Source organism: Ursus maritimus, unplaced genomic scaffold, assembly GCF_017311325.1.
Source record: "Ursus maritimus isolate PB19 unplaced genomic scaffold, ASM1731132v1 scaffold_8, whole genome shotgun sequence".
Taxonomy (NCBI): domain Eukaryota; kingdom Metazoa; phylum Chordata; class Mammalia; order Carnivora; family Ursidae; genus Ursus; species Ursus maritimus.
The window spans coordinates 15,464,216-15,477,331 of record NW_024426996.1 but is presented as its reverse complement, the minus strand read 5'-3'; the positions used below and the strand labels follow the sequence as shown (position 1 = coordinate 15,477,331).

General features: G+C 38.9%; 1 protein-coding gene across 1 annotated transcript; it reads left to right on the top strand.

Moving 5' to 3' along the window:
• The first annotated feature begins 312 nt into the window (after window positions 1-312).
• On the top strand, window positions 313-777 carry LOC103676942 (40S ribosomal protein S15a-like). The gene has a single exon (XM_040624840.1). The coding sequence runs from the start codon at window positions 313-315 to the stop codon at window positions 664-666; it is 354 nt and encodes a 117-aa protein (XP_040480774.1). The 3' UTR covers window positions 667-777.
• The last annotated feature ends 12,339 nt before the right edge of the window (window positions 778-13,116 follow it).

Sequence of the window (13,116 nt, the reverse complement as noted above, 5' to 3'; positions counted from 1 at the left end):
AGAGATTATTTTCTAGTGTAATTTCTGATGTTATTTCTAGACTTTGATGAATAACTGGATTATGGTACAATTATTCAAAGTGGGAAATGTAGGAGGATTACTGAATTTTAGGGGAAGGATTCTCAACCAAGATATGTATAATTTGAGTTTGAGGTACTGTGAAAAATTGGGATAGATCAGTGACTTTCAAAGTATGATCTGTCAATGCCTGGAGCCCCATAGGCCCTTTCAAAGGGTTGATGAAATCAAAATCATTTCCATAATAATATTAAGACATTATTCCTCTTTCTGCCATCTTTCCATGCCACCATAATGGTGTTTGTGAATGTCCTGGCAGATGCTCTCAAGAGCATTAACAATGCTGAAAAGAGAGGCGAGCGTCAGGTTCTCATTAGATTGTGCTCCACAGTCACTGTCCGGTTTTTAACTGGGATAATGAAGCATGGTTACGTTGGCGAATTTGAAATCATTGGTGATCATAGAGCTGGGAAAATTGTTGTGAACATCACAGGCAAGTTAAACAAATGTCAAGTGATCAGCCCCAGATTTGATGTACAACTCAAAGATCTAGAAAAATGGCAGACTAATCTGCTCCCATCCCGCCAGTTTGGTTTCATTGTACTGATAACCTCAGCTGGCATCATGGACCATGAGGAAGCAAGATGAAAACACACAGGAGGGAAAATCATGGGATTCTTTTTCTAGGGATGTAATATGTGTATGCAAATAAAATGCCTCAATGGAAAAGAAGAAAGACATTATTGCCTTTTTGACTGTGTTGACATTCGCACTGATAGTGGAAGAGCAATTGTGGGTAAAATTATTGGTGCCTTAGCATGAATAAGGCCATGGTGCCAAGCTGCAGGACTGTTGATATTGTAGTCTTTATTGCCACACTTGCAGTTTAAAAAATTGCCCACTTTTACTTAAAAGTGTCCTTGATGAAGCACACAAATTTAATTTTATGAAATTTTGATCCTTTAGTATATATCTTTTAAAAAATTAATATGCATTTTATTTACTTTTTATGAATTGAAACTGACTAATGATTAAGCAAATGGGTCTGTTGTGATAGAAATATCAGGTTATGAAAACAATATGATCGTGAGGGGCACCTGGGTGGCTCATCTGGTTAAGCATCTGACTCTTGGTTTCAGCTCGGGTCATGGTCTCGGGTCATGGGATCGAACTCCGCCTTGGGCTCTGCGCTTAGTGAGGAGTTTGCTTCAGATTCCTTCTCTCTCCCCTTCTTTCCCCACCTGTGCTCTCTCTCTCAAAAGATAAATAAAATCTTTAAAAAAATATCTTGATATGATGGCAGGGAGGTTAGTTCAAATTACTTAATAGGAAACCAACTTATGTAAACCTGTACACTTCTAGCTCTAAAAATTTTGCATACAGTTCAATTGCTAAAATATTTCTCTTTTTCCTCAGAATGCCCTTTTTAGTATTTCATAGATAGGAGTTACTCCTCAGAGTAATGGAGTTACTCCATTTGGTGAAACGGGAAATATGCATAGTGAATTACAAAGTTTGTCTGGAGGATGGTAACTTGTTTTTGAGTTATGAGCTGAACTAACCACTTGGTTTTACAGAGCATCATTTTTATTTAAAAATAAAACTGACAGAAAAGCTATGCTTATTCAGAATTGAGTCTTTGGCCATTACGTTCTTGCAAATGAATGAACCATTACTTTGAGAAAAATAACTGATAGTAGATGTTGCTAGTGATAAAATTTAAGCTTTCAGGCAAAAATAAGAATTTTGGAAAGCTTGTATTTATCGCCATCAGCCTGATGGTTTCCCGACACTTGAAGGTTTTTCTAATGAGATTGGTGGTAACATTAAAAATGTAGTCAAAAAACTATTGTATAATAAAATGTGCCAACATATGGAAGATCTGTATAACTAAGTGAACCGATATTTTTAAATGAACAGTCTGTTCTGTTACAAAATCATGTGAGATAGGCCAATAGATTTTCAGTTCATCGATTTTTTTTATGAGCTCTGTCAAGTGTACTGACAAGCCTCTCAATAGACTTATCTCTGACACTGTGTTTTTAAATAAATTCAGGTATTTCCATCGATTCTTAGTGTTTCCATTTCTCTGCAGGAGCTTATATAGTCATACATGCTGTTTACCTTTTTATTAGATTATGTTTAGTGTATTTACCATAGTTATTTTAAAGTCTCTTTGTGTAATAGTTCATCAGATTCTGGTTTTATTACTTGTTTTAACTTTAGAAAATGAATTATTTTTCTTTTATCTTTTGGAAAGGAATTATTTTCTCTTTTCGTGTGTCTTGTGGGTTTTTTTTTTTGTTTTGTTTTGTTTTGTTTTTTGTTTGTTTTTTGGTACTAAATGCTGGATATGATGTATAGAACAGTAGAGACTGAGATAAATAGTATTTTTGCAAGAAAATAAGCACTTTTTCACAGAACTCCATGTAGGGGCTTGATTCCATTTATGAAGGAGTAGATCTGGGTTTGGTGTTTGCCATTGGTTTGTTATGTTCAGGGCAATGCAGCCTTCAAATTTCTCTGGTATGAGGCTGCTTTTGCCTTCAGTTTAGTCTGGGGGCTGGGCTGCCAGCAGATTTTTCTGAGTCTGTGCTGTACCTTCTGCTTTCGGATGTCCTTGCATGCCTGCACCACGGAAGGGATCTCTCTCCGTGCTCTTGCTGGTTATGTACGCGGTGCTAGGTTTATGGTGGTGGCGATGAGGTTCTCTGTTGTCCTAGTTCAACCTAAGTCTTATGAAGGGATTGCATATCTGGTTCTCAGAGGGGGGCCTTTCTCTGCATTCCTGCCCCTCTTCCCTGTGGCAGATAAACTGTCTTGTATCTGCGGCTCATCTTGAGTGGGAGTTTCTCCCTTAATCCTAGCAATAGTAGACTTCTGTATTCTCTATATGCATAGGTTTCTGGAACCAGGGTGGTTTCTTGCCCCTCCCCAGGGAAGATAACTTTTCCTTCTACCCTTCCCTCATATGCTTTGGGTCATTGCTTGTTCTCTGGGAGTTAGAGTGATTACTGTCCCATCCTTAGCAGCTTAAGGCTTTTGCTTCTCAGTAAAGAAGAGTCCTGGGAAGCAAGCAATAGTTGGTGTCTTTTCCCCCAATGGCAGCTGACCGCCCTCTACAGTCCTGTGCCCTGGAGGTTGGTTCTTCCTGGTCTCCTGCCTTGCTCCATTCTTTCCTGTGAACAATTAAGAGGAAGTGCAACAAAAAGAGCTCTCAGATGAGTGTAAATATGCCTTCTGTCTCAGGCCTCCAGCTATTCTAGGATAACATGGTAGTCCACAACTGACCCTTAATAATTAATTCAACATTTTTAGTTGATTTCTTTTTATCCATTTGTATAGTGGTCACCTCTTTTTCCCATGCATGCTCTGCTACAAGTAAGACACTTTCTGTAGTCTGTCTTAGAGAAACTGGTCTTAACTTAAAAATTCAGGTTACTTGGTTGCATTGTGAACTTGGCTAGCTAATGGGATCAAAGAGTTTTGATTTTATACTTTATCTGACTTAGTCTCTCATTGTTAAGATGGGAGTGGCTTTCCAACTTTCTATATTCTGAGAGTAATGGATTTTAATATAAATTAAATTATGAAAACTTATTAATATTTTAAATTTCACATTGTAACTTACTTTAAAGAACCTATTACCTGTTGACTTTTGGTGTTGTCTTAAAGACATATATTCACAATTATCTAAAAGAACTATTCAAGTACTCCTCCATTTTTCAGCTAGTTATCTGTGTGAGGCTGAATTTCACATACTTCAACAAAAACAAGAACATATCACAGCAAATTGAAAGAAGCAGATATGAGAATCCAACTGTCTTCTATTCAGTGAGACATTAACAAATGTTCAAAAAAGGGGGTGCCTGGGTGGCAGAGTAGGTTAAGCACCCAACTCTTGGTTTTGGCTCAGGTCTGATCTCAGAGTCATGAGATGAAGCCCCCCATCAGGCTCCAGGCTCAGCAGGGAGTCTGCCAGAGTTTCTCTGTCTCTCTCCCTCTGTCCCTCCTCCCTGCTCACTCTTCCTCTCTCTGTGTCTCTCAAATAAATAAATAAATCTTAAAAAGATGTGCAAAAAAGCAAAACAGTGTCTATCTCTTACTCTCTCTCTCACAAATAAATAAACAAAATATTAAAAAAAAAAAAAAACATTGGGCTCCCTTCTCAGTGGGGAGTCTGCTTCTTCCTCTCCCTCTCTCTTGCTCTCTCTCTCTCAAATAAATAAATACAATCTTAAAAATAAAAACATTATTTATGCTAACAATGGATCTATTATAATTTTCAAATGAATCAATATTTTATTTAATATTAAACTAAATTAATATTTAAAATAGTAAATATTTCAAAAATTTCTCATTTTTAATTTCTGATATGGTAAATCTCTGTTGATATAACCCACATAAATAGGAGCTCTTTGGGATTCTTAATGATTTTTGAGAATGTAAAGGACTTAGTTACTGGCATGAAAATATCTGAGAACCATTGACACGGATAAATTTAATAGCAGCAGGATATATGGGGCTGGAGGTGGAGAGATATGAGGCAGAAACATTGTTTGGGAATCAACAATGTGTGGTTTGTAGGGGAAACTCTGTGTATGGATGGTATTATACAGAGACAAGTAGAGTGAGAAGAAAAGAGACCCAGGAATAGGTCCTGGGACCAGCAATATTATGGCTCAGTGGAGAAGGAGGGATAAGCACGAAATACTGGGAAGGAATAATCAGGAGAATATAGTGTCATAGCTGTCAGAGGAGTAGAGTTTGAGAAGAAAGATATGGCTTCAGTGGGTCAGTCAAGATCTTAGTGAAGGAAATGTTCCTTAGATCCTCACTGTGACGTATTTAGTGGGTGGTGAGATCATAGGTAATAAGTCCCCTCCAAGATCCCCTAAGCTGTTGGATTTCTTCCTGTACAGTATAAAAAGAATTTCTACCATCTTAATTTCATTTGCTGTAGGCCAATGTTGAGTCTGTATTCCAAATGAACTAAGTGAACTGGTAGAAACACTTTTAGCCACTCAAGCTAAAACATTGACCCCAGAATTATTTATTCACAGTGCCTGTATCAATGTATTTATTTCTCTGAAACTCAGACTGGATTCCAGGCAATTAAACATGATATGTTCAGTAACTTTTGCCAATCATACCATGAATTATCCTTATTCCAATTTTTACTGACAGTGAGATGATTACTGCCTTCAAATCGAATCAGCCCATAGGTTTGATTCTACACTCATATCTTTTGAGTTTCTGTTTTCTGGTATCAAATATAAAAGCCACTCTCAATGGCCCAAATTTAAAGGATGTTAGGATAAGGAGCTTAAGGCTCCTACCATGTTGGAAGAGATGGAGAGTGGTTAGGGAAGTTGCCACTGACAATCTTAGCATGAAACATGGAAATGAGTACATCTCAAGAGATTGTCAGGGACCTGCTTGGGAATCTCACAACATCTGGCTGAACCTGACGTTGGAGAATAATGGCCTTTCCTTTCTCCAAGTCTCAGTGAGTGACAGGGTCTGATTGGGAAACAGAGGAAAGAGGATACTGGGAAATAGAGTTCCCAGCTTTCTCTCTGCAGTCAGAGAAAATTTTAGAAGAGGGAGGTGGTGATGCCAAGTTGACTAAAAGTAATTTAGTACACGGTGTGAAGTGTTGGGTCACGCTGGGAGATCTGGTAAGATTCAGATGCTGAAAAGATGTACTGGAGTTGAAAAAGTTTGAAAGCAAGCAAAAGACTTAGGGGAATGTTATGGGCTAAAATTGGTTGCATGTTGAAATTCAAGCCAGGGAGAAGGCAAAACAAGCAATTATTGGTCTGCAGGCCCTCTATGATATATTTCAGAACTATCTTTCCATTCTTAGCTCCAGACCTACACTAAGCACTCGGTGTTCAAGGCCTTCTTTTTTTCCTTCAAATTTTAAGCCTGATGTTCCTTTTGCCTACTATGCTTTCCCATCATTTCTGCATATGATAGCCTCCATCCTATTTTCTAGGTCTGAGCTCAGAAGCCTCTCCCTCAGAGATATTCTCATACTACTATAACTAAAATGTTTTTATATCCTATCAAAGTGCACTGGTTATTTCCCTTAGAATTGCTAGTGCAATGAACACTTGCTTTATTTAAATTATTTCCTTAAATGAGTTTCTAAGATAAACCAACAAAAAACCAGTTAGGAAGACATTTATTAGTGATTAGCAGGCCAGTAAGGGAGCTATTTGAGTCCCTTGACTTTTCAGGACCCAGCAAATCACAACATTTTGATAGCTGCTACTCTGCTTATAAAACACATATATCCGTATGGATAAACATAATCTTCCCTTCATTCGTATGTGTGTAACGTTATTGTGTTGTTAGTGTAGAGTTTCAGTTAATTGCCATAAAGCCTGGTACATTTGGATATGTCAATGACCATATGGTCAAAATCGTTAAATTGCTAATTTGCTTATTAGTTCATGTCACAAACATTTTATGCATATCTAGTAGCTCTCCAAATTTTCAAGTTCCCAAGCCTCATTGGTACTGAATTCACATGGCAGTTAGGTAATGGCTGCCATCCTCTTCTGGGGCCCTGTCCACCAGCTTACATTGGCTGGGCTATAGCTAGGATATGGTAGTTTATTTACTTTCCATTTTATGGAAGCAAGCACAAATAAAAGCACAGAAGAAAACTGTTAACCTGGAGATTTCTTTAAGAGACAATTCCCTATTTCTCAGTATATATTAAACTGCTCATGTTGGTGGGAATTTAGTTTACAATATCGTGAGTGACGAAAGCAGAACTCCCATCTATGTTACAGATGAAGAGTATAATAGACTTTTATTACATGTATTTATTTCTAGAGACAATGCATGCAAAGCTGAATCCATGGAGTAAAGATTCTTTCTGTAAAGACCAATTTCCATTTTTTTCCTAATTCAATGGCACTCTATATGTTTTTTTGCAGAATTATGTATTTATGTGTGTGTATAAACACACAAGCACACAGTGCAATAAGATTTGATAATGTTGGTTTTAGTTGGCCGTCATTTCTCCTTTATCGTCCTTTGTTTCCCTTCTTAATTCCTTCACATAATCAGTCACCAGGCCATATCCATTCTATCTCCACCAAGTCTTCCAGACAGAGCTTTGAGATTTGCATCTCTGCAGTATTAAGCCCGCCTCATTGATCTCTTTCTTGGAAAGTGGCAACAGATTTTAAGCTCTTTTTCTTGATGTGTTTCTTTCCTTGAATTTGTTTCTGCGCTGGGTTCTTACTAGGTGGATTACCTGGGGTGAGTTATATAGTTTCTCTGAGGTTCATTTTGTACTTTTGGAAAATGGGCACAATGATAATAGCTTCCTGTGTTTGTCGTGAAGAGTAAATGAGCTAGTGTTTGTAAATTCTTAGCACTTGGTGAGTTTTCAATAAGTGAAAGGGGAAGGCGATGTTCTCTATAATATGACCTACTTGTCTAGTTTCATATGATTCTACTTTCCCCAATATCGTCTCTGCTGTAGTCAAATTAAACTCCTCATTATTCCCTCAGTATGCCCTATGTTTACCTGCTGCTGTTACCCCTTTGTCGGCTGCAGTCTAACTAAGGGTTTAAGGTCCAGCTCACATGCGCCTTAAACCCACAGCCTTCACTGATTTGACAACTGGAAGCAATTTCTCCCGTCTCTGCACTCGCAGAGTCAAGCCTTGCTCCTGCCCTAGCAGATGCCCGTCCTAGCTATTCTGAACGTGTTCCTCTCCCTTCTTCCAGCAAAATTAGAGCGTATCAGAGGAATGCATTTAGAACCTTCATCTTGAGACCCAACGGCCTATAGAAATAGATGTTTCCCTTTGCTTAAAGGTGGAGAGGCCGTGCATTTCCAAGACATCATTCTGTGAGGACTTGCCCCTCCCCCAGTGCCAGATACAGAGGCCAGTCTCTCATCTAGAGCTTTTCTGGTCCATGCTCAATTTCATCTCTTGCTCCCTTGGTACCCACTTGTATCAGATACTCTTTCAACAACTCCCTAGGTTTCTTTCTGGGCTCAATTCTTAAGCAAGACTATCTTTCTTCCCTGATCTTCCTATTCCCATCTTGGCCTAACCATCAAGTTATAAATTCATTATAGCAAATGCCTCCTACTCTTGCATCTCTACTCGACTTCATTATTTAAAATGTGTATCTTAGGGAATAATGCACATAAGCCCTAGCATCCAGCTGAAACTTTAATACTGTTGGTTGTTTTTCCTTGCCCGTGAGCTGTCTAATTCTGTCCCAGGCATTTACCTTCCGCTGCCTCCCTCCATGCATTCCTCTTAGTCAGAGCTACACTTTTCCTCCCTCCAGGCCCTATCTTCTTTTTACTTGCTTTATTCTCACTCACCTGGGAGTTTTATACCAAACATTTGGGAATAAGCAATCTTTATACATTGAACTTTCCATGTACCTGGTATTTATCGTATCCAGCCCCTACTGATGGGTTATAATGGCTTTCATTTTTATAATTCCTCTTTATTATAAACTCTTAGAAGAGAAGGACAGCACATTAAAAATCTTTATATTCCCCACAGTGTCTTCCTTAGTGCTTTGCAAATGATAGGTGTTAAATAAACATCTAACAAATGAATAAAATTGTAATTATAACTTAGATATAAAGATGTTCATTGTATAGAACATGGAATTGATTTGTTTGTTGCTATTCTTTCCTTTGCTTTTTTTCCTGGTTAACAGATACTTGGGTTTTGTGTGTGTGTGTGTGTGTGTGTGTGTGTTTTATTTTTATTTTTTATTTTGAGAGAGAGAGAGAGTGCGACAGCGAGTGGGGAGAGGAGCAGAGGGAGAGGATCTCAAGCCTACTCCACGCTGAGCCGGACTGGACATGGGGTTCGATTTCAGAACCCTGAGATCATGACCTGAGCCAAAATCAAGAGGCAGGCGCTTAACTGACTAAGCCACCCAGGTGCCCCCAACAAATACTTGGTTTTGGCCTAGAGCTTCTCAGCGTAGATACAACAGACTTTCGGGGAAGGGTGAAATTGCTCTGTGCCTCATTCCTCAAGTTCCAGATGGGAAAATTCCATACTTAGAAGAGTCATTTCCTTTCTACCCCCCACATGCTAAGACTTGAGGCAGGTGGTGACAGGTGGCCCTGGGAACTTCACTAGGGACTACAGGACAGTGACATAAAGAGAATGTCAGGTGCCTTATAAAGCTATCTTCAAAGGAGTCCCAGTGCCGGCCCATGCACAGTACAGATGTTGCTTGTCCCAGCTGCTTCTTCAGTCAGGCTGTACGTGCTTGTTTTAGTAACACCGAGTAGTTCTCTAGAGACAATGACAGTGTCAGTTTGTCAGGTTGCATAAGAAAAATGCTTGAAACTCATGCTGATTTTAGTCAGCTTTGCAGATCAACAGTGATATCTATAATGACAGGTAAATTAAGTGGAACGGAGAAATTGTAGCCCAAAGGTGAGAACAACAATAATGGAAACTAATAAAGTGATTAAACAATGTACTGTTTTCATGTCAGCAAGGAAGCAGTTTTCTGGTATTGTTCTAGGTAGAAGACCAAATTATGGACTAGAGTGTATAAATTTTCTCATAATTTGGTTTTGTGTTTTTTCCTCCTCAGGCTCCTCTACTTCTGTTTTTACTTCCTATTTGCGTGTGTGCCCGGGTATGTGTGCATGTGTGTATTACTTACTTTGTTAAGGGTTTCTGAGGATTTAGGGCTCGGGTTGCTTTTGAGTAGTGGCATGGCATACAAGCTAGGAATTGCATTCTTGGTAGATGTGAGTTAGTGGGAAGCTAGATGACTGTGACTTGCATCAATGGCAATGGAAATGCTATAAAAATGGGCACTGGACTGTTGATGTGTGCATTTCTGATGTGGTATTTCTGTACCAAATCCAGAACGATTGTCCTCCTAGAGGTCATGGAAAAGCTGGGACAATTAACCTCCTTGTGAATATGGAATTCTTCAAGTGATAGTTTCCTGAGTCAAACCATAATATCTAGGGTAGATATGGGTATGCAAGTAATCTGGGGCCTTTTACACACTTGAGGCCCCCATGAAGCCTATAATGGATTTCAGTCAAAACAAACAAAACTTCACGGAAATCCCAGTGCCATGCTAACCCTGGGAACTTGAATTTTAAGGTATATATATATGATCAGATCCCCTGTTGAACCTGAGCAAGAAAACTCCTCTGAAGGAGTTGTTTATCCCTCCTAATTAAATGGACTATTCTGTAGTTCGAGACTAATCTGGAATAAGTCACACTGTATACAAGAGCCCTAAAGCAAGGGTTATATGGGGCTAAGGAAGGGGTGACAGTTGCCATTATTGTGAAGAGATAGCTATGAGAAATGTGCCACCTTAGACCCCAGGACTTGCTGGTCAGGAACGTGTCAAGTTGCACATGAGAGAGATTTACTATGACCTTATCTTGTACTCCTGATTCTGCCTGCTTTCAGCCGGTGTTCCTGTCCTATAGCCCTTATATTGATGTCTAGTTTTCTTGCATCCAGCCACCATCCCATTAGCCCTGCTCCCAGGGAGTCTGGTGTTAGAAAATCCCAGTCGTGTTTAAGCTATTCTTGAGGATGCTACTGAATCCCTTATAGCACAAGGCTATGAACGTGGGGTGCAAAGATCCAGTAGGAATAATAAAAGCTGATTATTTCCTACAAAAATAGAATATTGAGTGGCCTTCCTTAACATAGCCAACAGTTATGTATGTAGTATGCTCCTGCCCATGAGGTTAATTCCTCAAGACACCAATTTCTTCTGTCAATGCCTTTGACTCCCATCACTAAATTTTTGTGTCCTTTCTTACTCTAAAGGATAAGGTGAAACTGTATATGAAAAAAGAAGGCTGTTTGAATAGGCAAGCATGGTAATATTGATTTTACATCACGGTGATATATTTGTTCTAGGTAGAATGGTCACATGATTAGTCAAACTTCATACTGAATGCAAGATCCTTTGAGAAATCAAGAACTGGTGTTGGGGCGCCTGGGTGGCACAGCGGTTAAGCGTCTGCCTTCGGCTCAGGGCGTGATCCCGGTGTTACGGGATCGAGCCCCACATCAGGCTCCTCCGCTATGAGTCTGCTTCTTCCTCTCCCACTCCCCCTGCTTGTGTTCCCTCTCTCGCTGGCTGTCTCTCTCTCTGTTGAATAAATAAATAAAATCTTTAAAAAAAAAAAAAAAGAACTGGTGTAAAGGAAAATATTGTCTTGCAAATATCACTATTGCAGTTGCCCATTTCTTTCACACATTGGGAAAAAAGATATTTAAGAAACTGAGTAAATTCGTGTGACATTTTGCCAAGTGAATCGTGTATGAACAACAAAGTTTTTTTTCCTTTGGTACTAGAATGGTTCTCTAGCATCCTTCTCAGTCCCTCCCCATGTCCCCCATTAACCATGCCTTCACTTCTAGACATAGACCACTTATGATACCCCTCGCATTTGTCCTTACCCACCAATCTTTCTCTTTCTTCATCTTTTTATCCTTTTCACCTCTGTACCATAAACCTGTCTGTTTTCATTCATGGTGGTGGTATGCAGACCTAAACCAAAAATATTTAGTTGACATCAAATTATTAACCGACTCATCTTAATTGAGCAACTATTGGCGATCTATTAGTGTCTGTCCCTAATGCACTGATTCCCAAACTTGAGTCCTGGGTTTTTAGGTAACCATAAAAATAACATTGTTCATTAAAGATATATTTATGATTTAAAAATGTTTATCTGAAACAACATACTTCTCTGTTATAAGACTGCAAGGCTGAACCATAGTTTAGTTTGGCTGGAGATATAGTAATTCCTTTGGTAACACAGATGATCTCATATGGATCACATATTCGGACTGTATGCATTTTGGGAATATCTTACTGCATGTTTAGTTGACTATGTTTTTGCATAATAAAATGGGAAAATACTTTAATTATTACTTAGTCCAATTTGCTTTGGTACACACTGTGTTTTAAAACATGAAATCTGATGTGGAGGGGATAGTAAAAAGTAAACGTGTGATTAAAATATTAGTAAACATTAGTTTTCAAACTCTGTTCCATGAAGACTGAGGTGGAAATACTGAGCCATAAATATGTGGGATCTCTCATCCTTATTTCAATCAAAGCAACTACAAATTTATTAATTTTACAAGTACCGGATATCCATAATATTTGGAAACATTTATTTTTTACAGATTTGGGATGTCTCTGGTGACATTATATTCGTCTCTGCTTCTAGACTTTATGAACACTTTGTAGTATTAGGCTTTTGAATGTGTTGACTGAAGAGAGTGTTCTGAGTCCACAGGACATTGAAAACCAATGTTTTAAAGAGTTATTTGTCTTAAGCTCCTAGAAGTGGAGCAGTGTGTTGTTATGTGGGCTAATCTGAAAGCACTGCTTTTCTCCCGTGGTTCCTTACTCAAATGGTCATAGGCAGATGGTTTTCTAAAAAATATTCCTCAAAATCACTGTGGTAAATTCCATTTAAAAATGTAGAAGGATCTAAGGAAGAGGTATAATGATGATGCGATTTATGATTTTGAGGAAAAGCCATCCTTTCACAGACACTTACTCCACATAAAGTATAACCGTGGTTCAATAGACATTGATTGAGGAAACTTGCCGTTTGTTGAAAGCCACACTCTAATGGATGGGATGTTCTGCTTTCATTTTATTTTGAAACATGAGCTGAGGCATGAAAATACAAAAGAATTCCTTTTGTTCAGTGAACCTCTTGTATCTTCATATAGTCTTACTCTTGTCTCTCTTTTTAAAAAAGATTTATTTGAGTGATGGAAAGCAAGTGAGTAGGGGGAGAGGCAGAGGAGGGGGAGAGGCAGAGGGAGAGGGAGAGGGAGAGAGAATCTCAAGCAGACTCTTCACTGAGTGCAGAGCCCAACGTGGGGGTTGATCTCACCACCCTGAGATCATGACCTGAGCTGAGATCAAGTGTTGGCCGCTCAATCGACTGAGCCACCCAGGCGCCGTATAGTCTTATTACTCTTGCTGACACATTTCTGTTGTGTCTCCTTTTCATTAATAAAGAGGGATGGCCTATTAATATAAAACAAACATTTTGGAAAAATC